This window comes from Oncorhynchus nerka, linkage group LG14 (genome assembly GCF_034236695.1).
Source record: "Oncorhynchus nerka isolate Pitt River linkage group LG14, Oner_Uvic_2.0, whole genome shotgun sequence".
Classification (NCBI taxonomy): domain Eukaryota; kingdom Metazoa; phylum Chordata; class Actinopteri; order Salmoniformes; family Salmonidae; genus Oncorhynchus; species Oncorhynchus nerka.
Window position 1 is genome coordinate 15,895,940 of NC_088409.1, and position 24,597 is coordinate 15,920,536.

The 24,597-nt window shown below is 44.5% G+C and overlaps 2 protein-coding genes across 3 annotated transcripts; one reads left to right on the forward strand and one right to left on the reverse strand.

The window, feature by feature from the left end:
* Window positions 1-1,703: 1,703 nt before the first annotated feature.
* Window positions 1,704-15,002, reverse strand: rxrbb (retinoid x receptor, beta b). 2 transcript variants are annotated; one of them, XM_065027505.1, is made up of 12 exons: window positions 14,841-15,002; window positions 13,682-13,878; window positions 13,310-13,454; window positions 10,937-11,116; window positions 10,239-10,262; window positions 9,703-9,860; window positions 9,201-9,330; window positions 6,544-6,670; window positions 4,498-4,539; window positions 4,313-4,404; window positions 4,123-4,228; window positions 1,704-3,922 (listed from the first exon to the last, which is right to left on the reverse strand). In XM_065027505.1, the coding sequence occupies exons 2-12, from the start codon at window positions 13,820-13,822 to the stop codon at window positions 3,775-3,777; spliced, it is 1,293 nt and encodes a 430-aa protein (XP_064883577.1). In that variant the 5' UTR covers window positions 13,823-13,878; window positions 14,841-15,002; the 3' UTR covers window positions 1,704-3,774. The 2 variants fall into 2 exon arrangements, with proteins under 2 accessions (XP_064883577.1, XP_064883576.1); XM_065027504.1 differs by having other exon boundaries at window positions 9,703-9,863; window positions 14,841-15,001.
* Window positions 15,003-17,002: 2,000 nt separating this feature from the next.
* Window positions 17,003-22,383, forward strand: LOC135575034 (mucin-2-like). Its single transcript, XM_065027168.1, has 5 exons — window positions 17,003-17,910; window positions 18,260-18,634; window positions 19,992-20,330; window positions 20,748-22,078; window positions 22,369-22,383. The coding sequence occupies exons 1-5, from the start codon at window positions 17,868-17,870 to the stop codon at window positions 22,381-22,383; spliced, it is 2,103 nt and encodes a 700-aa protein (XP_064883240.1). The 5' UTR covers window positions 17,003-17,867.
* The last annotated feature ends 2,214 nt before the right edge of the window (window positions 22,384-24,597 follow it).

Below are 24,597 nucleotides of genomic sequence, written 5' to 3' on the forward strand. Positions count from 1 at the left end.
ATGATGTCTGAGTGTCCCTGGCTATAGGTAAATGATGTCTGAGTGTTGGAGTGTGACCCTGGCTATAGGTAAATGATGTCTGAGTGTTGGAGTGGTGCCCCAAGACATTTGTGCCGTGCCGTCTGGTTTGCTTAATACAAGGAATTTGACATTATTTATACTTTTAATACTTAAGTATATTTTAGCAATTACATTTACTTTTGATACTTAAGTACTTTTAAAACCAAATACTTTTGGACTTTTACTCAAGTAGTATTTTACTGGGTGACTTTCACTTTTACTTGAGTCATTTTCTATTAAGGTATCTTTACTTTTACTCAAGTATGACAATGTGGTACTTTTTCCACCACTGCCAACAGAGGGGGTATGGGACAAGGCTAACCAACAGAGAGGGTATGGGACAAGGCTAACCAACAGGGAGGATATGGGACAAGGCTAACTGACAGAGAGGGTATGGGACAAGGCTAACCAACAGAGAGGGTATGGGACAAGGCTAACCAACAGGGAGGATATGGGACAAGGCTAACTGACAGATAGGGTATGGGACAAGGCTAACCAACAGAGAGGGTATGGGACAAGGCTAACCAACAGAGAGGGTATGGGACAAGGCTAACCAACAGAGAGGGTATGGGACAAGGCTAACCAACAGAGAGGGTATGGGACAAGGCTAACCAACAGAGAGGGTATGGGACAAGGCTAACTGACAGATAGGGTATGGGACAAGGCTAACCAACAGAGAGGGTATGGGACAAGGCTAACCAACAGGGAGGATATGGGACAAGGCTAACCAACAGAGAGGGTATGGGACAAGGCTAACCAACAGAGAGGATATGGGACAAGGCTAACTGACAGAGAGGGTATGGTACAAGGCTAACCAACAGGGAGGGTATGGGACAAGGCTAACCAACAGAGAGGGTATGGGACAAGGCTAACCAACAGAGAGGGTATGGGACAAGGCTAACCAACAGGGAGGGTATGGGACAAGGCTAACCAACAGGGAGGGTATGGGACAAGGCTATCCAACAGAGAGGGTATGGGACAAGGCTAACCAACAGAGAGGGTATGGGACAAGGCTAACCAACAGAGAGGGTATGGGACAAGGCTAACCAACAGAGAGGGTATGGGACAAGGCTAACCAACAGAGAGGGTATGGGACAAGGCTAACCAACAGAGAGGGTATGGGACAAGGCTAACCAACAGGGAGGGTATGGGACAAGGCTAACCAACAGAGAGGGTATGGGACAAGGCTAACCAACAGAGAGGGTATGGGACAAGGCTAACCAACAGGGAGGGTATGGGACAAGGCTAACCAACAGGGAGGGTATGGGACAAGGCTATCCAACAGAGAGGGTATGGGACAAGGCTAACCAACAGAGAGGGTATGGGACAAGGCTAACCAACAGAGGGCTCTGAATCAGGACAGAAACAACCACTGACTGTGTGTATGGGTTCCTCTGGTGGTGACTGACTAGTGCTGCAGCCCAACTATGTCAAGGCAAAAAAAATAAACTTTCAACAATGTCAATGAGAAGGTGAGATTATTTGTAGGGGATTGATTGGTATAAAACTACTGTAAAAAAAAAAGTATATTTTGTTTCTCTCTATGTTTATACTTCTCAATGCCACAGATTTCCCCCCATTTCTTTTGTCTATGAGAAGTTGATATCCAATACAAACCACAAAGAAACATTCAAATCGACAAGAAAAGTTCAACCTCTTTATTTTCCGTCCACATTAGCCAAGCTGTAATTCACTTATCCACACGGATCACTAAACTGCTCCAGAGTTTATACAGGATCATGACACATACCAATACCCTTGTTCAGGTGTTCACACATGATCATCACACAAAACTCCTATTTGGTCTTGTTTAATGTGTCTATGTCCACAGGTGTTATGGATATTTAAACATGATAACGGTTTGTGTTTTTAATAAACTGTAAGCAGAGAGGAGAGGATGAACAACTAGCTCAAAAAAAGGAAACAGGAAAAACTACTACTACAGAAAAGCACAGAAAAATTCAAAAAGATGAGTCAGCTGAATGTGTGAATCCTTGTTTATACCTGGTGCAAACCCCAGTCCTTTGTCCTGATCTTGTCCACATTCTCAGAAACATGTCTCCACATGGTAGTAAAATGTGTCTTGTATCGATCCACGAATTGCATTGTGACCACATTTCCTGGTCCCTCCCTGTATGCAAATGTTTTGAGAGCTATTCTTTCAAAATAATATACATTTATTTATTTTAAGACACACATTGATGCCATAAGACAAAAGGTGCTAAATGTCAATATTTTAGAAGGTGTTATAATTGTGATTTAAATGGATTCACTGTCCATATGTCTACACTTGTAAGATATCCAGACACAATGTGTGCCTAACTAACTTCGGGGGTGGTCAGGAAGATCTGGTCACAATGCCTTTTTTAAAACATCTACACCGGTCTGAAAATGTGGGCACAATCAGAATGTGGACATGATCAAGACAAAGGATACATGTTATAACCAGGTAGAAACAGTGCTTTAGGGAATCAGGTACAACTTAAGACATGATCTGCTCTATACAATTGGTGAACTAATAGCAAGGGCACATGTCAATTATTACATCATGTGTCTGTCTCCTGATCTCATTATTCAAACCTATCAATATATAGTATTTTCCCTGAACAAATTTTGCACAGTACCTTACAATTGTTTAGATAAATGACATATTGGAGTATTCCCTTTCTAACAGAATGATTCACTTTGTAAAACCCCCAGAACGGACAAGTTGTCGAGCAGAAAGAAAGCATATGTATTCATTTTTGTATCGCTACATTTACAACATTTGAGTTCATTTTTTTTTTTTTGCATAATTTTTCCTGTTTGCAGTTTGGTGTATGGCTGCAATGAAGTATGGCAAATGTCTGTCGTATAGCACCAAAAGACTGTTTGCTGGCCAGACATTTGATGACTTGTATTATATGGTGTAGAAATAGTACATAGCAAAAATGTGCAATGCAGCTCAATCTTTTTGCCTGCAAGGTGATTACATTTGACAAAACAGCAAAGAGAAACAATGCTAACAGCACATTACTAGACAAATAAAGCTGGTCAACACAGTCAGTACAAGTCTGCTCCGTGTTCCCTTGTGATTCAACTACTCCTTCTGTATCCCGGGTTTACTGAGAGGGATACAAAACCACTAGGAGCTGAAAGTCAGACATGTTACGCAGTGAGCGCTCGCTTGGTACAGTAATGTACTTGCCCAAGATTTGACAATAAAACATGTTTTTCAAGTTTTTTCAAAAAGATTTTGTTCCAATGAAAAAATGAAAAAAAGGTAGAATGACAGTCTGGTTGCATCCAGGTTACCTTCATTTAAAAACAGGTTACGGGGGGAGATCACTTACCAGAATTTAACTTGATCATTTGGGGTTTGTCTAAAAAGCATTAACATAGTTATAGAAAAACAGAAACCCAGATTGTAGCTTCGATAAGCCAGAGTACGGGAACTAAAGGTTCCCATTCTTACAAAATACTTTACTTTTTAATCTCAGTTATTCAAGAAGTTATATTAATATATAGCACCAGCCTGTAGATCACAAGTCTTGGGGATGTATGTTCTGAAAGAGACAATGTGGTGGTGAACTAAATAGCATAACCCAGACAGCAGTGAGACAAAATGCTGAATTCCCCAAAGAACTAAAAGTGCAGTCCCACTCCAGAAAATTCCCAGACCCAAGCTATCTAACCCCGGCCACAGAACACCTCTCCTCTCCTCTCCTACCACCTCTATGCCAACTGATGAGGTGCTTCAAGCATTTCCATGAGGAACGTGTCGATAGGGGTGTCACCAATCAGCTTGAAGAAGAACAGGTGCTCCAAACACTTCAAGCCAATAGAACGCAGTGCTGGCAGCCTGAGGAGGAGCTTAGCAAACCTGCGGGAGAGGGGTGAAGAGTGAGGGAATGAAATAACGGGACATTAATAAGCTACATGAATGCAGCAGCAACACTCCTAGCTCTTACAGGGTCCGTCAGCAGCACAACCACAGGAGAGCAGATTAGTATGTATTGTTTTACACACAATACAAATGTAATGAGATACTAGTACTAATTCATGTAGCACATGAATGCCTACCTTCCCTGCTGCTCGGGGTATTTCTGCTTGCAGTAGGCTTCCAGTGAAGCATAGACCTTCTCTCTCAGGAGCTCCACCTCTCCGGTGTTGGACAGACCTTTAGCGTCTGAGGGAGGGACACAACAGTTATTAACAGTAAAGGTGCAGAGGTAACATTGTGTACGAGGGACTAATGGTAACAATAGAGCACCTGGGTTGAAGAGGACGATGGCTCGGAGGCAGCCCAGCTCTGTCTTGTCCATCTGCATGTCTCTCATCTTACTGACCAGCTCAGTGAGAACCCTACAGGAGGCCGGAAAGAGAGGTGGAGAGAGTTGTCTACATAGATGTACACTTGGTGTGTGTGTGTGTGTGTGTGTGGGTGTAGGTTATTACCGGTCAAATATGGCTCCCACCTCAGCACTCTGCACACTCTCCCTGTGGGGGTCAATTACAGCGTGTTATCACATGATGATGATCACAGAATTTAATACAACACTGTTATTATATACCTCTATGGTAATTATGCTATTATTATATTGTACGTTTTTCCCTATTAGTGGTTAATGTTATGGGAAGCTAATCCTAGGTCTGAGCCGAGGGGTAACTTAGCCGCATACTGTGTGCCCAGCTGTCAAAGATGGCCGCCACCTCTGGACTGTGTGCCTACCTGTCAAAGACGGCCGCCACCCCTGCACTGTGTGCCTACCTGTCAAAGACGGCCGCCACCCCTGCACTGTGTGCCTACCTGTCAAAGACGGCCGCCACCCCTGCACTGTGTGCCTACCTGTCAAAGACGGCCGCCACCCCTGCACTGTGTGCCTACCTGTCAAAGACGGCCGCCACACCTGCACTGTGTGCCTACCTGTCAAAGACGGCCGCCACCCCTGCACTGTGTGCATACCTGTCAAAGACGGCCGCCACCCCTGCACTGTGTGCCTACCTGTCAAAGACGGCCGCCACCCCTGCACTGTGTGCCTACCTGTCAAAGACGGCCGCCACCCCTGCACTGTGTGCCTACCTGTCAAAGATGGCCGCCACCCCTGCACTGTGTGCCTACCTGTCAAAGACCCCTGCACTGTGTGCCTACCTGCCAAAGATGGCCGCCACCTCTGGACTGTGTGCCTACCTGTCAAAGATGGCCTACCTGTCAAAGATGGCCACCCCTGCACTGTGTGCCTACCTGTCAAAGATGGCCGCCACCCCTGCACTGTGTGCCTACCTGTCAAAGATGGCCGCCACCCCTGGACTGTGTGCCTACCTGTCAAAGACGGCCGCCACCCCTGCAAAAAGACGGCCGCCACCCTGCACTGTGTGCCTACCTGTCAAAGACGGCCGCCACCCCTGCACTGTGTGCCTACCTGTCAAAGATGGCCTGGACTGTCAACCTGTCAAAGATGGCCGCCACCCCTGCACTGTGTGCCTACCTGAAGACGGCCGCCACCTCTGGACTGTGTGCCTACCTGTCAAAGATGGCTACCACCACCCCTGCACTGTGTGCAAAGACGCCACCCCTGCTGTGTGCATACCTGCCACCACCCCTGCACTGTGTGCCTACCTGTCAAAGACGGCCGCCACCCCTGCACTGTGTGCCTACCTGTCAAAGACGGCCGCCACCCCTGCACTGTGTGCCTACCTGTCAAAGATGGCCGCCACCTCTGGACTGTGTGCCTACCTGTCAAAGATGGCCGCCACCCCTGCACCCTACCTGCACTGTGTGCCTACCTGTCAAAGATGGCCGCCACCTCTGGACTGTGTGCCTACCTGTCAAAGATGGCCGCCACCTCTGGACTGTGTGCCTACCTGTCAAAGATGGCCACCACCCCTGCACTGTGTGCCTACCTGTCAAAGATGGCCGCCACCTCTGGACTGTGTGCCTACCTGTCAAAGACGGCCACCACCCCTGCACTGTGTGCATACCTGTCAAAGACGGCCACCACCCCTGCACTGTGTGCATACCTGTCAAAGACGGCCGCCACCCCTGCACTGTGTGCATACCTGTCAAAGATGGCCGCCACCCCTGCACTGTGTGCCTACCTGTCAAAGATGGCCGCCACCCCTGCACTGTGTGCATACCTGTCAAAGACGGCCACCACCCCTGCACTGTGTGCATACCTGTCAAAGACGGCCGCCACCCCTGCACTGTGTGCATACCTGTCAAAGATGGCCGCACTGTGTGCATACCCCCTGCACTGTGTGCCTACCTGTCAAAGATGGCCGCCACCCCTGCACTGTGTGCCTACCTGTCAAAGATGGCCGCCACCCCTGCACTGTGTGCATACCTGTCAAAGATGGCCGCCACCCCTGCACTGTGTGCATACCTGTCAAAGACGGCCGCCACCCCTGCACTGTGTGCATGTCAAAGACTCAAAGATGGCCGCCACCCCTGCACTGTGTGCATACCTGTCAAAGATGGCCGCCACCCCTGCACTGTGTGCCTACCTGTCAAAGATGGCCGCCACCCCTGCACTGTGTGCGTTGTCCCGGTGTAGCTCATTGGCCAGCAGGACCCCGTCCTTCACAGCGATGGAGCGGTGTGAGAAGGAGGCGATCAGAAGTTCATTCCACCCTGACACACACAGGAGAAAAAGAGAGGGGAGAAGACAGGAGGAGCAGAGGAGGGAGAAGAGACCGAAGGGACGGGACAGATACACAGGATGGAAGAGCAGAGAGGATCAGAGAAGGGAGGAGGAGAGACCTCATCAACAACCTCTGGGGCATTTGCTACTGTGTCCAGCAGAGTCTATCATGTATCAAATGATAGACCATGGAATGCTTGTTGCTCACTTACTCTACATTAGTGGAGCTTCAAATGAGTGGATTCGGCTATTTCAACATTTCTGCTACAATAACCCTCTGACGAAGGACAGTAAAAACAATTCTGCTACAATAGCCTCCTGACAGTAAAGACATTTCTGCTACAATAGCCTCCTGACAGTAAAAACAATTCTGCTACAATAGCCTCCTGACAGTAAAGACATTTCTGCTACAATAGCCCCCTGACGAAGGACAGTAAAGACATTTCTGCTACAATAGCCTCCTGACAGTAAAGACATTTCTGCTACAATAGCCTCCTGACAGTAAAGACATTTCTGCTACAATAGCCCCCTGACGAAGGACAGTAAAGACATTTTTGCTACAATAGCCCCCTGACAAATCCCTGGTAAAGACATTTCTGATACAATAGCCCCCTGATGAAGGACAGTAAAGACATTTCTGCTACAATAGCCCCCTGACGAATCCCTGGTAAAGACATTTCTGATACCATAGCCCCCTGACAGTAAAGACAATTCTGCTACAATAGCCCCCTGACGAAGGACAGTAAAGACATTGCATCACTGCCTGGTACGGCAATTGCTTGGCCTCTGACCGCAAGGCACTACAGAGGGTAGTGGGTACGGCCCAGTACATCACTGGCGCTAAGCTGCCTGCCATCGAGGACCTCTACACCAGGCGGTGTCAGAGGAAGGCCCTAAAATTTGTCAAAGACCCCAGCCACCCCAGTCATAGACTGTTTTCTCTACTATCGCATGGCAAGCGGTACCGGAGTGCCAAGTCTAGGACAAAAAGGCTTCTCAACAATTTTTACCCCCAAGCCATAAGACTCCTGAACAGGTAAACAAATGGTTACCCGGACTATTTGTATTGTGTGCCCCCCCAACCCCTCTTTGCATTGTGTGCCCCCCACAACCCCCTGCTGCTACTCTCTGTTTATCATATATGCATAGTCACTTTAACTATATACATTCATGTACATACTACCTCAATTGGGCCGACCAACCAGTGCTCCCGCACATTGGCTAACCGGGCTATCTGCATTGTGTCCCACCCACCAACCTCTCTTCTATGCTACTGCTACTCTCTGTTCATCATATATGCAGTCACTTTAACCATATCTACATGTACATACTACCTCAATCAGCCCGACTAACCGGTGTCTGTATGTAGCCTCGCTACTTTTATAGCCTCGCTACTGTATATAGCCAGTCTTTTTACTGTTGTTTTATTTCATTACCTACCCATTGTTCACCTAATACCTTTTTTGCACTATTGGTTAGAGCCTGTAAGTAAGCATTTCACTGTAAGGTCTACCTACACCTGTTGTATTCAGGGCACGTGACAAATAAACTTTGATTTGAACACACCTCCAGGCTGTGTAAAGGCTATTTGACCAAGAAGGAGAGTGATTGAGTGCTGCATCAGATGACCTGGCCTCCACAATCACCTGACTTCAACTCAATTGAGATGTTTTGGAATAAGTTGGACCGCAGAGGGAAAGCAGCCAACAAATGCTCAGCATATGTGGGAACTCCTTCAAGACTGTTGGAAAAGCATTTCAGGTGAAGCTGGTTGAGAGAATGCCATGAGTGTGCAAAGCTTTCATCAAGGCAAAGGGTGGCTACTTTGAAGAATCTAAAACATTTTTATTTGTTTAACACTTTTTTGGTTACTACATGATTCCATATGTGTTATTTCATAGTTGTGTCTTCACTATTATTCTACAATGTAGAAAAATAGTTAAAATAAAGAAAAACCCTTGAACGAGTAGGTGTCTGAAAACTTTTGACTGGTACCGTATATATTAAAACACCCCCCCCCCCCCCCACAGATTTGGGTGCTAAACCATTTTAAAAAAAATGTTTATGTTACTTATTATTTTAAATATTCAAAAAATAATTAAGGAGCCATCTCTTTTCGCCTCTTCACTGTTGACGTTGAGACTGGTGTTTTGCAGGTATTATTTAATGAAGCTGCCAGTTGAGGATTGAGGTGTCTGTTTCTCAAACTAGACACTCTAATGTACGTGTCTTGTATTATAATAGCAGGATATATGGTCTTGTTTTATAATAGCAGGATATATGTGCATGTAATACAATTGATAGCGGTTAGGAATAATCTCACAATAGGGGCAGCTCCTTCTCTATGATCAGTCATTTTGGGCTCCTCACTGGTAGATACATGTACACTATCATATGCACTACTCTGGTTGCCTCTCGAATGAATACGGGAACAGAAAATCACTTTGTAAACTCTATTCTTTGAGACAGTGTATATCACATCCAGCCTCCTGGTGTCTCCCTCCCTCCAGACAATGGTACCTGCACGCAGGAGGATGACCTGGTCGTCCAGGGGCAGCTCAGAGAAGTGGGGGATCCTCTTGGCCCACTCCACCAACGCAAACAGCTGCTTGTCTGCGGTCTGGCAGATGTTTGTCACCGCATCATGGGGCTAAAACACAAAAAAGATACAAAAATCCCATAAAATGCCATAACAGACCCTAAAAGCCAATGCTGAAGCTAGAAATAATGCAATAATCACAAGTAGGAAAGAAAACACTTTTAAACGCCATGCTAAAGAGACAGCAGTTTATGTCATGTTTTTAAAGAATATTCATCCCAAGAGCTGAGTAGTAGGCTATGAATCAGAGGCAGATAACTCCTTTAACTGACACCGTAAAATTTCCGGAAACTTTCCCGGTTGGAGGACTCCCTGAGTTAGGAATAAACACAGAAGAACTCCTCCAACCGGGATTTCCGGAAAATATGGGAATTTTGCAACCCTAATACTGAGCCAGTCAACAGTATAGCCCTGTATACTCACAGAGCTACCAGCGGAGCCTGTATCAGAGTGGAGCTCCGCCCTCTGCTCCACGGACGTCTCTGCCTCCAAGATCTTCTCCACGGGCATCTCCTCGTTCACAGCACTGCTGCACTCCAGTCCCTCCTCTCGCTCCCTGATCCTCTGACGCTCCTCCTGGACTGCTGCACCCCACCATGCATCCAACCACACCACAGAGCCAGGAGGGGAGAGGGAGAGACGGGAGACAGGAAGAGGGGCATGGGTTAATAAGAGAGAGGGGCAGGAGGGAGTCACAAGGTTAAAAAAGACAAAGTGACAGAAGAAAGGAAAGGAGGAAGTTGTGCCCATTTTAACTCCTGTTAGGCTTCATCCAAACAGGGTGAAAGGTCAAATTGGTATACTTTCATATAACAATGCATTAATTTCTTAGCCAATGTGTTGTGAGAATTAGCCTACCAGTGTGTGCCAAGCATTTGTTATTTAATTGCACTCTCTCAATACCACATCCAATCATATAATTTATCATCTCTCCATTCTCCCAAAGTCTTTATCCTTACATTTCTGACGTTCATCTTGGACCACTATAGAAAGAGGGAGAGAAAGAATAGGGGGAAAGAAAAGGAAGAGAGGGGTTAGTTATATGAACCTACCCCCATATGCTCTCCCCCTGTTTTGTTAATGACTTTGAAAACAACGTACCATCCCCCACACAATATGATCAAATAGAAGTTATCGTCAAAGGTTTTACTGGGCTAGGTCTACATTCAACATAATTCAATCATTTCATCAAATGATTCTGGCCTTTGAACTATACCATTTTACAACGGCCTACGTCACAAATCAATTTCAAATGTAATTCATTAAAGAAAATGTAGTCAAGTTTGAGATTCTGCAGGTACAAAAAACACATTTCTCAATCGCTCCCTCCAATTTTTTTCATGTTGCCCTTTCAAAAGCACTCCTACAAACTCTCAAAGTTGAAAAATATGGATGGCCCAAAACCATTAGGCTCTGCTCCAAATGTTCAGTCCCTCCCTTCCCTCTTCATGATAATAGCCAGACGTTCAGTCCTTCTCCATCTTCCCTCTTCATGATAATAGCCAGACGTTCAGTCATTCCTTACCTTCCCTCTTCATGATAATAGCCAGACGTTCAGTCCTTCTCTACCTTCCCTCTTCATGATAATAACCAGACGTTCAGTCCTTCCTTACCTTCCCTCTTCATGATAATAGCCAGACGTTCAGTCCTTCCTTACCTTCCCTCTTCATGCCCATAGCCAGACACTTCTGGTAGCGACAGTACTGGCAGCGATTGCGCTGGCGCTTGTCCACCAGGCATTCTTTGTTATCCCTGCAGGTGTAGCTCAGGTCCTTGCGCACTGTGCGTTTGAAGAAGCCCTTGCAACCTTCACAGCTGTACACACCATAGTGCTTACCTGCGGGAAGGGGGAGACTTGTCACACCAACATTTTTAAAACGATACGACACCAGGCCAGCTAAAAACAAAAAAAACAAAAAAATGTAATCACAGACACACATTCATACATGAATAAACTCATAAAAGTAGTACCGCAGTGAACACATTTAAAATTTAAAAATTAAAAGATATTCAATCAGTGACCTAGAATCCTGTTTGCCCCATCCCCCAGACGCTTGTTTCCGTTTTCTAAGAATTCACACTTCTACTCAATACAACACATTAAATGTAGCGTCACACTGATCACTGTATAATAGAATACTGCATAGAATGTCTGATTTGCTAAGTTGTGCAAAGGCCTACCTGTAATTTGGCTGGAGGAATATACATCAGTGGAGGCTGCTGAAGGGAGGACGGCTCATAATAATGACTGGAACTGTGCAAATGGAATGGCATCAAACACATAGAAAACATGTGTTAGATACCATTCTGCTCCAGCCATTACCATGAGCCCGTCCTTCTCAATAAGGTGCTACCAACCTCCAGTGATATACTGTACATGCATAATGATCTGCAAGTCATTGTCTCAGTAAGAGGAAAACACTGCATGAAACCTTAACTCTTCAGATAACAGGCACACACACACACACACCACTTGCTGTCTCCCACAAACACACACTGATCCCAACTTTTAAAAACGTTCGGCACCAAACAGAATGAGTAGCAGAAAGAAATAGATTTGTTGATATAGTTTAGTGTTCCATCAGGCCAACAGTATATGAATCGTACCTTTTGAAGCACATCTCATGAGTAGCAGACCCTTTCCCTTTCTTCCTGTTCCAATCAAAATGGTCCTAAACCTACTGCCAAGGTACCAGGTTGTTAGCTAGCTAGGTAACATGACTGAACAACATTGTTTGTTATCAAAACAATCATTAGTGACCCGGTATTAGTTTAAAATGGCTCGCAATTCATTTATTTGTATTATCTAAAATGTGCGCAAAAGGCATCTCTGGTAATATGGGACATATTTTAGAGACAATACTTTTTTTGCTGTAGAGCAGCAAGGATGCCTGTCGCCAAGCGGTCCTCCATTTTCCCTCTCTGACACTCAGCGGCTGCATGACCGTGAACTTGAAGTCTACTCAGACTGGTCTGTGCTCTTGGTTATAACAGGCGATGAAATGATACAATACATCAACATTGCTCGCTGCTCCAATGTAAGAAACCTAAGAACAGAAGACTCGTCAGGGTCTGGGTCTGCTTCCCCGCTCGCCATCACGGCTAAATTATATTTGACGGCGGAAAAGACGCACATTAAGAATGGACGGAGAGAAGCAGGTAGGGAAAGCTAAGAGAAGCAGGTGAGTGAGGGGCGGGCAGGTAGGGAAAGCTAAGAGAAGCAGGTGAGTGAGGGGCGGGCAGGTAGGGAAAGCTAAGAGAAGCAGGTGAGTGAGGGGCGGGCAGGTAGGGAAAGCTAAGAGAAGCAGGTGAGTGAGGGGCGGGCAGGTAGGGAAAGCTAAGAGAAGCAGGTGAGTGAGGTGCGGGCAGGTAGGGAAAGCTAAGAGAAGCAGGTGAGTGAGGGGCGGGCAGGTAGGGAAAGCTAAGAGAAGCAGGTGAGTGAGGTGCGGGCAGGTAGGGAAAGCTAAGAGAAGCAGGTGAGTGAGGGGCGGGCAGGTAGGGAAAGCTAAGAGAAGCAGTATGCGCAGGTCACAGCTGCCATACGTGACCTGCGCATACAAGAGACTAGTGACTATTTCTAAAATTCAACTGAATTTATAAACAAAACTGACTTTATAAACATTTAATAACAGGCACGTTCTTTAGAGGGCTGAAAAAGTCAGTAGTATCATATGAAACAGTACTACGGTATTCTAAGTATCATGATGTTTTGGTAGCGTGATATTACCGTGGTACCGGTATACACTAAGTAGGAATGAGGACAGATTTCGTTTTTTGATGAGCAGTTACGCAGAGCTTCACTAATTAATGAATCTGCAGCGTTTCAAGTGCCTTTATTGTTTATATAGTGACATAGAATCAAACAGGCCAGTAAAGAACATTGGTTAGACTGATGGGGAGAGGTCAGGACACACAGCTGAAGACAGCTGACAAAAAGGATTATCCTCTCTGAAATTGCTAGGGATTTAAAATAAGTCCCCGGCCCGACGTTTCACCTCTACTAACCCTGCTCTTAGTGCACAGCACTCACCAGAGGAGCGGTCTCCACAGATGGCACACATGCGTTTCTGGGAGAGCATTATCCCAGGGCTGTGTGCAGACATAGGCCTCAAGCCAAACGGGGGTTTGACATCATCCGAGCTGCTGATTGAGTGCATCCCCATTGTAGAGTTGATCTGTGCACAAACAAAAAGTGGGAAAAAAATATATATATAACAATGCTGTTATCATGACTGATTAAAAAAAATAAACATCTAGGCTACGTAGGCTAGCCTAAATGTCAGCAACAAACTTCAGCACTAGTCGGAGCTTGGAAATAATGCAAGAGAATAAACGCATACAGAGTAGGATCATTTAAATGCAAAGATGAAAGCAAAACAAGGACCCTGGGTGTGTTTCTCACCTGGCTACTGCTAATAGGCCCATAACCCATGGAGGGCGCCACACCAGGGGAGCCCAGTGAGGGGCTGATGACTGAGAAAGGCGAGCCAAAGGTGCTGGTGGGACTGTTGGAGGCTGAACTGGTGGGCTGATGCGATGACATGGCTATTGAGCTACCCAGCGGAGAGGAGGATGTTGAGTTGTCTGAAGGACAATAATCTGTTGGGGTTGAAGGTTACATTATCACAATTGATAACTATTTTTCAAGACTAGCTACATCATCATGTGACCAGCGAAATGTATTCACATAAATGCCACTTGTAGGCCCCTAGCTACTTAGACAGCTGAAGATATTCAGCTGATTGTAAGACATTCAGTATTCTCACTGGTAATTATTTGATCTAACAACTTACTTACCGGTAGCTAGCTAGTTAGGTTGTCCCTGCTAGCTAGTTAGGTTGTTCCTACTAACTAGCTAGGTAACGTTAAACTGTTTAATTAAAACTAGAAAGGCCTAAATAACTGACATGTTAGCTTGCTAGCTACCATGGAATGGGGTATGCCCGGTACTGTAATAATGATAAATACTCCTTAATCGTATCAACTGACCTTAGATTTGACAGGCCTTCCTCCGCATTACTAACGTTAGTTACTAGCTAGCTAAAATAAAACAAATGTCGTAGCTAGCTAGCTATGTTCGGTAGTTGGCTAACGAGTTGCCTCGCTAGGGAGTTACATTTAAGACGGTCAGTTGACTTTAGCTAGCTAAACATTTTTATAAACACTGGTGTCATCCAAGTGGGCAAATGAGAGATCACTTTAATCCAGCGTTGGCAATGATAAAAAAAGCTAACATGTACTTCTGGCTAACGTTAGAAAGCAATGGGAAATTAGACCAGACGTTAGCTAACTTTAGTTAGCTAGCTAGCACGTAGCTACTGTATGTAAACTAAACAAATGTATACGATGATTGTAAGCAATTAAATATCACAACAAGCATCAACCGTTTAAAAACTCACACCATGTTTCGCTAGATAACTTGCCGGCTAGCTAGCTGTTTCAAAATCATTAGTGGTAGCTAGCCAGCGAGCTAACGTTAGCTGTCTAGTTAACTAATGCTAATGTTGGCCTCAAAAATATAAATTCGCGAGTTACAATTGGGGGGAACGCAATATACTCACTAGAAACACCTTCGGCACATCGTTGTAGGTTACATAACTATTTGTAGTTGCATATTATTTGCGAAATCGAAGAGACGGACCAAATACGAGGTAATAGGCCTACACTCAAACCCCGTTTACTTGATGCTGTTGTTGTTTACACGGAAAGGAAGCCATGTTGGCTCAATGCCAGTGACAGTGTCTTTAGAGCCACAATGTCTCTGGGCAGAACAGTTGCAACATTCACCAGTGTTAGGACTAACGTTTCAATTTCCCTCTATATACTGTACCTAATATATGAAGGAAAATCAACAGATTCACAAATTAAACAACATTACATTTTACAAGTGTAACTATACTAATATAGACTACATCGATTGTGGACCTCAATTTGGGATATTTATCAGCTGATGATGAAAGATTATTCTGCAAAAGCCTCTTCCTAATACATTTCATGGTTGAATAATGGTGGTGGTTTGACAGGAGGACAGCTGGTTAAACTACATTTGACACATGCCTGTAAGACATTTAGACTGGTGGTTGTGTGCTTTATTCATTCTGATTTTGATTTTAAATTTGAGACATGTAACATGGGAATCATTCTCACATACAGCACCAGTCAAAAGTTTGAACACACCTACTCATTCCAGGGTTTTTCTTTATTTTTACTATTTTATACATTGTAGAATAATAGTGAAGACATCAAAGTATGAAATAATACATATGGAATCATGTAATAACCAAAAAAGTGTTAAACAAATCAAAATATGTTTTATATTTAAGATTCAAAGTATCCCCCCTTTACCTTGATGACAGCTCTACACACTCTTTTGCATTCTCTCAACCAGCTTCACGAGGTAATCACCTTGAATGCTTTTTAATTAACAGGTGTGCCTTGTTAAAAGTACATTTGTGGAATTTCTTTCCTTCTTAATGTGTTTGAGCCAATCAGTTGTGTTGTGACAAGGTAGGGATGGTATACAGAAGATAGCCCTATTTGGTATAAGACCAAGTCCATATTATGGCAAGAACATGAAGATCAGTCAATGTGGAAAATTTAAAGAACTTTGACAGTGCAGTCGCAAAAACCATCAAGCACTATGATGAAACTGTCTCTCGTGAGGACCACCACAGGAAAGAAAGACCCAGAGTTCATTAGAGTTACAAGCTTCAGAAAATGCAGCCCAAATAAATTCTTCACAGAGTTCAAGTAACACACATCTCAACATCAACTGTTCAGAGGAGACTGCTTGAATTAGGCTTTAATGGTTGACTTGCTGCAAAGAAACCACTACAAAAGGACACCAATAATAAGAAGAGACTTGCTTGGGCCAAGAAACATGAGCAATGGACATTAGACCGGTGGAAATCTGTCCTTTGGTCTGGTGAGTCCAAATTTGAGATTTTTGGTTCCAACCGCTTTGTCTTTGTGAGACGCAGAGTAGGTGAATGGATGATCTCTGCATGTGTGGTTCCCACCGTGAAGCATGGAGGAGGAGGTGTGATGGTGTGGAGGTGCTTTGCTGTTGACACAGTCAGTGATTTATTTAGAATTCAAGGCTCACTTAACCAGCATCGCTACCACAGCATTCTGCAGCGATACACCATCCCACCAAGTTTGTGTTTTTCAACAGGACAATGACCCAACTCACCACCAGGCTGTGCAAGGGATATTTGACCAAGAAGGTTGAGATGGTTTGGGATGAGTTGAACCGCAGAGTGAAGGAAAAGCAGCCAACAAGTGCTCAGCATATGTGGGAACTCCTTCCAGACTGTTGGAAAAGCATTCGAGGTGAAGCTGGTTGAGAGAATGCCAAGAGTGTGCGCTACAAAGTATTAACTTAAGGGGGCTGAATAATTTTGCACGCCCAATTTTTCAGTTTTTGATTTGTTAAAAAAGTTTGAAATATCCAATAAATGTCGTTCCACTTCATGATTGTGTCCCACTTGTTGTTGATTCTTCACAAAAAAATACAGTTTTATATCTTTATGTTTGAAGCCTGAAATGTGGAAAAAGGTCGCAAAGTTCAAGGGGGCCGAATACTTTCGCAAGGCACTGTATATTTTGATGTGTAACACTTTTTTGGTTACTACATGATTCCATATGTGTTATTTAATAGTTTTGATGTCTTCACTATTATTCTACAATATAGAAAATCGTTTAAAAAAATAAGAAAAACCCTTGAATGAGTTGTCCAAACTTTTGACTGGTGCTGTACAGTGTGGGCTCCTAGTCTTTTGCATTAAGCAGAGTTAAACTTCCTTGTTCTTTAAAGGGGAACAATAGGTCTGTTCACTCAAGGGCGTGACAATAGGTCATGCCCTTGAGTGAACAATTCTGTCGGTAACTTCATTCATCATTTTGTTTCACGCTCATTTGTCAGACCAGCAAAAGACAGTAACTACAGTATATTGTCACCTGTTTGGGAAGGTATCTTCATACAGAGTAACCTGAATTGCTCAACCTCATTCCTAACACCTGACTAATGACTTGGACTGTCAACTAGCATTCTATTTTTCAATACAAAATGGACCGTTCTGGGACAATTGCTTTTTATCTGTAGGTGAATAGGCCTAGCAATGACTTTTCCATTATCAGTGTATCTCAACAGTTTCACACTGTGATTATGTACATTTAGTCAGTTATCATGTGGTTTTTGGTGACACACTTCCGTGTTATTGACTGACATGTTTTTCTACCACCTGTCACAGCCTCATCATGTGGGCTCTATGTATAAGAGTGACACATCTAAACCTGATGCACTACCTTGTCAGGGAACATTGCGACAAGGGTGAACCTGTGTGTGTTAATCTTTATAAACAAGAACGGTCACATTCTTAAACACCTTACTACTAGGGAGTCTTAATAAGTCAGTCAACTAAGTTACAACGGGTGTCAGTTGCCTCCATTTCAGATGATTTTGTACTCGACTATAACACAGGGTGTCACAGTTTGTATGTTTTGGTTAGATCTGAACGTTAGTGATGGACAGTTACAGCGATTTCAGTTTGACAACCCATTCTGAAGACTAGTGAGAAGCTACAGTCATGATGAGGAGCACTGCACTGTTCTGTCTCCTGTCCGTCTCAGGTATGTCATTCTTCAGTGCTTTCAATAACATCAAAGTTATTTGTTGGAGTCATTGTGATAATTTAGGCATCATTGAATAAGGCATTAAAATATAAATCCTTCAGAAAGAGGTATAAGTGTTGGGAGTACCTCATACATAAAAGACTGATCGTCTGTTACCCAATCAACACATGGGTAACTTTCAAACGGCAGGCCATTTTTCCGGATCCTTTACCTCATGAAAAGCAACATGACGTGTATTATACGTTGATATTCTGTGATATTAACAGGATGTGTGTGTGAAACCTATGCATGCAGCAAGGAGATATGATTAACTTGCTCTCTAATGGTTTTTGCTTGTATTCTACAGGACTGTGTTACCTGACTCTCAGTATCTCCCCTCCTCAGTATCACTATATTAGCCTTCAAATGAATTCTAGCCAAGCCCAGACTTACTGTAGAGACATGTACACTGACTTGGCAACCATCTACAACTCAGGGGATCTGGATACACTTGTACAGTTGGTACCGAATGGTACAGCCAGTGTCTGGATAGGACTGGAGTTTGGAGATGAATTTGAGTGGCACTGGTCATTACCAGATCAGAGAAAGATTGAGTTTTTCAACTGGAGGGCAGCAGAGCCGAAACAAAACAATACTCAAGACAGCTGTGCTGCAATGGATCCAAACGGACAGTGGTTTGAGGATAATTGCCAAATCAAAAGAGGTTTTGTTTGCTTTGATGGTGAGTAATCCTACATCTATTCTATTTATAGCAATTTCAACCCCATATCAGATTCAAACCAGGGCCGATTCCAGGATGATATGTCTGGATGGGCAGTCAGACATGTTTTGCCTGTTTTAAAGTTTGCTTACTGCAATTTCAACTGTTAAACATGACAGTTGGGTGATTGCGTGAGCATAATGATTTTTATTACTTGCTATATTGTATTTACTTCACCACCATGGCCTTTTTTTTGCCTTTACCTCCCTTATCTCACCTCACTTGCTCACTGTATATAGACTTATTGTTCTACTGTATTATTGACTGTATGTTTTGTTTTACTCCATGTGTAACTCTGTGTTGTTGTGTGTCGAACTGCTTTGCTTTACCTTGGCCAGGTCGCAATTGTAAATGGGAACTTGTTCTCAACTTGCCTACCTGGTTAAATATAAGTTCAATTTAAAAAATAAAATAAAAAATTGTGTGGGCAATGCTCAACCCTGCACCCTGCTATATCTCTAATGCTCAACCCTGCACCCTGCTATATCTCCAATGCTCAACCCTGCACCCTGCTATATCTCCAATGCTCAACCCTGCACCCTGCTATATCTCCAATGCTCAACCCTGCACCCTGCTATATCTCCAATGCTCAACCCTGCACCCTGCTATATCTCCAATGCTCAACCCTGCACCCTGCTATATCTCCAATGCTCAACCCTGCACCCTGCTATATCTCCAATGCTCAACCCTGCACCCTGCTATATCTCCAATGCTCAACCCTGCACCCTGCTATATCTCCAATGCTCAACCCTGCACCCCGCTATGCTCAACCCTGCACCCCACTATATCTCCAATGCTCAACCCTACCCTGCTATCTCTCAATGCTCAACCCTGCACCTCGCTATATCTCCAATGCTCAACCCTACACCCTGCTATATCTCCAATGCTCAACCCTGCACCCTGCTATATCTCCAATGCTCAACCCTGCACCCCACTATATCTCCAATGCTCAACCCTACACCCCACTATATCTCCAATGCTCAACCCTGCACCTCGCTATATCTCCAATGCTCAACCCTACACCCCACTATATCTCCAATGCTCAACCCTGCACCCTGCTATATCTCCAATGCTCAACCCTGCACCCCACTATATCTCCAATGCTCAACCCTGCACCCCGCTATATCTCCAATGCTCAACCCTGCACCCCACTATAACCCTGCTCCAACCCTGCACCCCACTATATCTCCAATGCTCAACCCTGCACCCTGCTATATCTCCAATGCTCAACCCTGCACCCTGCTATATCTCTAATGCTCAACCCTGCACCCTGCTATATCTCCAATGCTCCATGCATGTATTTTCTATCCTCTGACAGGGAAAAACGCTAGTAACAGTCACATCTTCATTGATGACAGCAAGACTTGGAGAGAGGCTCAAGACCACTGCCGGGGTACGTACACAGACCTGGCCAGCATACGGTCCAGAGAGGAAAACCATCACGTCCAGAACATGTCACTGTCCCAGAGCATGTGGATTGGTCTCTTCAAAGACCCATGGAAGTGGTCAGATGGGAGCAACTCCTCATACCGCTTCTGGAAGACCAATCAGCCTAACAACTTCAGAGGGGACCAGAACTGTACTTCTGTTATACTCAACGATAACAAGTGGAATGTCCAGTGGTGCAACATCAGCTGGGGGTTTGTCTGCCATGGTGGTGAGTTTGGTACATTTTTGTTTGATGGGATTCAAATTTTGACCGGAAGCAACTTTTAAGAAAACAAATAGAAACAGAGAAAACAATTAAGATACAAAATCAAATCAAATTATATTGGTCACATTAATTAAGATGTAATTGCAGGAAATGCTTGTGTTTCTAGCTCCAACAGTGCAGTAATATCTAACAATTCATAACAATACACACAAACTTAAAAATAAAAGAAAGGAATTAAAGAATGTAGAAATATTAGGTTGAGCCATGTCAGAGTGGCATAGACTAAAATACAGTAGAATAGAATACAGTATATACATATGAGATGAGTAAAGCAGTACGTAAACATGATTTAATGTGTTTGTTATGAATTAAATACATTTGACCCTTGTTTCTAATGTATTTGTATATATTCCTGAACAGAAATGAAGCGACCAACTACCCAGATGCCACCTACAACTCCTCCCACAGCTACTGTGCCACCTACAACTCCTCCCACAGCTACTGTGCCACCTACAACTCCTCCCACAGCTACTGTGCCACCTACAACTCCTCCCACAGCTACTGTGCCACCTACAACTCATCCCACAGCTACTGTGCCACCTACAACTCCTCCCACAGCTACTGTGCCACCTACAACTCCTCCCACAGCTACTGTGCCACCTACAACTCATCCCACAGCTACTGTGCCACCTACAACTCCTCCCACAGCTACTGTGCCACCTACAACTCCTCCCACAGCTACTGTGCCACCTACAACTCCTCCCACAGCTACTGTGCCACCTACAACTCCTCCCACAGCTACTGTGCCACCTACAACTCCTCCCACAGCTACTGTGCTTGCCACTGCTGAACAGTCAACTACAGATGAAGTAACACCTAAGCTAACAACTACCCATTTTGTGCAGATTCAACATATTCTTTTAGATCTTTTACCAACCTCTGACCAATCAACTACTGTAGGCTTACCTGTTCAAAACACTCCATCTACACCAGTACCAACTACATTCACTACCACAGACCAAGGTTCAATTGAACAGTTAACTACAAAACACCTAACTACCGAACATGGAACTACTGTTAAAAAAACAACTACATTCAATACCACAGTAAATGTTACTAAACAGTTGACTACTGAACGCCTAATGTCTGACCAAGCGACTATTGTACCTGTTCAAAGCAATATCTCTATGCCTGTACCAGTTTCATTGATTTCCACAGAACATGTTTCAACTGAACAGTTAGCTAATGAACACCTAACCTCTGACCCAGCAACTCCTGTACCTGTTCAAAGCAATATCTCAATGCCTGTAGCAACTACATTAACTAGAGACCAAGCAACTACTGGTTACATACCTACAAGCACTACTTTCAATACCACAGTGCGTGTTTCTACCGAACACACAAGCTCTGATCAAGCAATTACTGCACCTGTCCAAAATACTCCGTCTACACCTGTACCAACTATATTCACGACCACAGAGCAAGTGACTACTAGTTACATACCTACAAGTGCTATGACTGCACCTGTCCAAAACACTCCCTCATCGTCTGGACAAACTACATTCAATTCCACAGAACATACTTCACCAGAACAGTTAACTACTGAACACCTAACCTCTGACCCAGTGACTACTGTACCTGTTCAAAAACCAGCTACGTTCAATACCACAGTGCGTGTTTCTACTGAACACCTAACCTCTGACCCACTGACTACTCTACCTGTTCCAAAACCAGCTACGTTCAATACCACAGTGCGTGTTTCTACTGAACACCTAACCTCTGACCCACTGACTACTGTACCTGTTCAAAAAACAACTACATCCAATTCCACAGTGCGTGTTTCTACTGGACAGCTGTCTACCAGACTCCTAACCTCTGACCCACTGACTACTGTACCTGTTCAAAAACCAGCTACGTTCAATACCACAGTGCGTGTTTCTACTGAACACCTAACCTCTGACCCACTGACTACTGTACCTGTTCAAAAAACAACTACATCCAATACCACAGTGCGTGTTTCTACTGGACAACTGTCTACCAGACTCCTAACATCTGACCCACTGACTACTGTACCTGTTCAAAACACGACCTCAATGCCTGTACCAACTACATCCAATACCACAGTGCGTGTTTCTACTGAACACCTAACCTCTGACCCACTGACTACTGTACCTGTTCAAATACCAACTACATCCAATACCACAGTGCATGTTTCTACTGGACAGCTGTCTACCAGACTCCTAACCTCTGATCCACTGACTACTGTACCTGTTCAAATACCAACGACATCCAATACCACAGTGCGTGTTTCTACTGGACAGCTGTCTACCAGACACCTAACCTCTGACCCAGTGACTACTGTACCTGTTCAAAACACGACCTCAACGCCTGTACCAACTACATCCAATACCACAGTGCGTGTTTCTACTGAACACCTAACCTCTGACCCACTGACTACTGTACCTGTTCAAAACACCACCTCAACGCCTGTACCAACTACATCCAATACCACAGTGCGTGTTTCTACTGAACACCTAACCTCTGACCCACTGACTACTGTACCTGTTCAAAACACGACCTCAACGCCTGTACCAACTACATCCAATACCACAGTGCGTGTTTCTACTGAACACCTAACCTCTGACCCAGTGACTACTGTACCTGTTCAAAACACGACCTCAACGCCTGTACCAACTACATCCAATACCACAGTGCATGTTTCTACTGGACACCTAACCTCTGACCCACTGACTACTGTACCTGTTCAAAAAACAACTACATCCAATACCACAGTGCGTGTTTCTACTGGACAACTGTCTACCAGACTCCTAACATCTGACCCACTGACTACTGTACCTGTTCAAAACACGACCTCAATGCCTGTACCAACTACATCCAATACCACAGTGCGTGTTTCTACTGAACACCTAACGTCTGACCCACTGACTACTGTACCTGTTCAAAAAACAACTACATCCAATACCACAGTGCGTGTTTCTACTGGACAGCTGTCTACCAGACTCCTAACCTCTGACCCACTGACTACTGTACCTGTTCAAATACCAACTACATCCAATACCACAGTGCGTGTTTCTACTGGACAGCTGTCTACCAGACTCCTAACCTCTGACCCACTGACTACTGTACCTGTTCAAAACACGACCTCAACACCAGTACCAACTACATCCAATACCACAGTGCGTGTTTCTACTGAACACCTAACCTCTGACCCACTGACTACTGTACCTGTTCAAATACCAACTACATCCAATACCACAGTGCATGTTTCTACTGGACAGCTGTCTACCAGACTCCTAACCTCTGATCCACTGACTACTGTACCTGTTCAAATACCAACGACATCCAATACCACAGTGCGTGTTTCTACTGGACAGCTGTCTACCAGACACCTAACCTCTGACCCAGTGACTACTGTACCTGTTCAAAACACGACCTCAACGCCTGTACCAACTACATCCAATACCACAGTGCGTGTTTCTACTGAACACCTAACCTCTGACCCACTGACTACTGTACCTGTTCAAAACACCACCTCAACGCCTGTACCAACTACATCCAATACCACAGTGCGTGTTTCTACTGAACACCTAACCTCTGACCCACTGACTACTGTACCTGTTCAAAACACGACCTCAACGCCTGTACCAACTACATCCAATACCACAGTGCGTGTTTCTACTGAACACCTAACCTCTGACCCACTGACTACTGTACCTGTTCAAAACACGACCTCAACGCCTGTACCAACTACATCCAATACCACAGTGCATGTTTCTACTGGACACCTAACCTCTGACCCACTGACTACTGTACCTGTTCAAAACACGACCTCAACGCCTGTACCAAGTACATTCAATACCACAGTGCGTGTTTCTACTGGACACCTAACCTCTGACCCAGTGACTACTGTACCTGTTCAAGACAGGACCTCAACGCCTGTACCAAGTACATTCAATACCACAGTGCGTGTTTCCACTGAAGAGGCAACTCCTGAACGCTCAACCGCTAACCAAGCCACTACTGCTTACTTACCTGAAACAACTGTACCTGTTGGAAACACTCCCTCAACACCAGTACCAACTATGTTCAATACCACAGTGCATGTTTCTACTGAACACCTAACCTCTGACCCACTGACTACTGTACCTGTTCAAAAACCAGCTACATTCAATACCACAGTGCATGTTTCTCCTGAACACCTAACCTCTGACCCACTGACTACTGTACCTGTTCAAAAACCAGCTACATT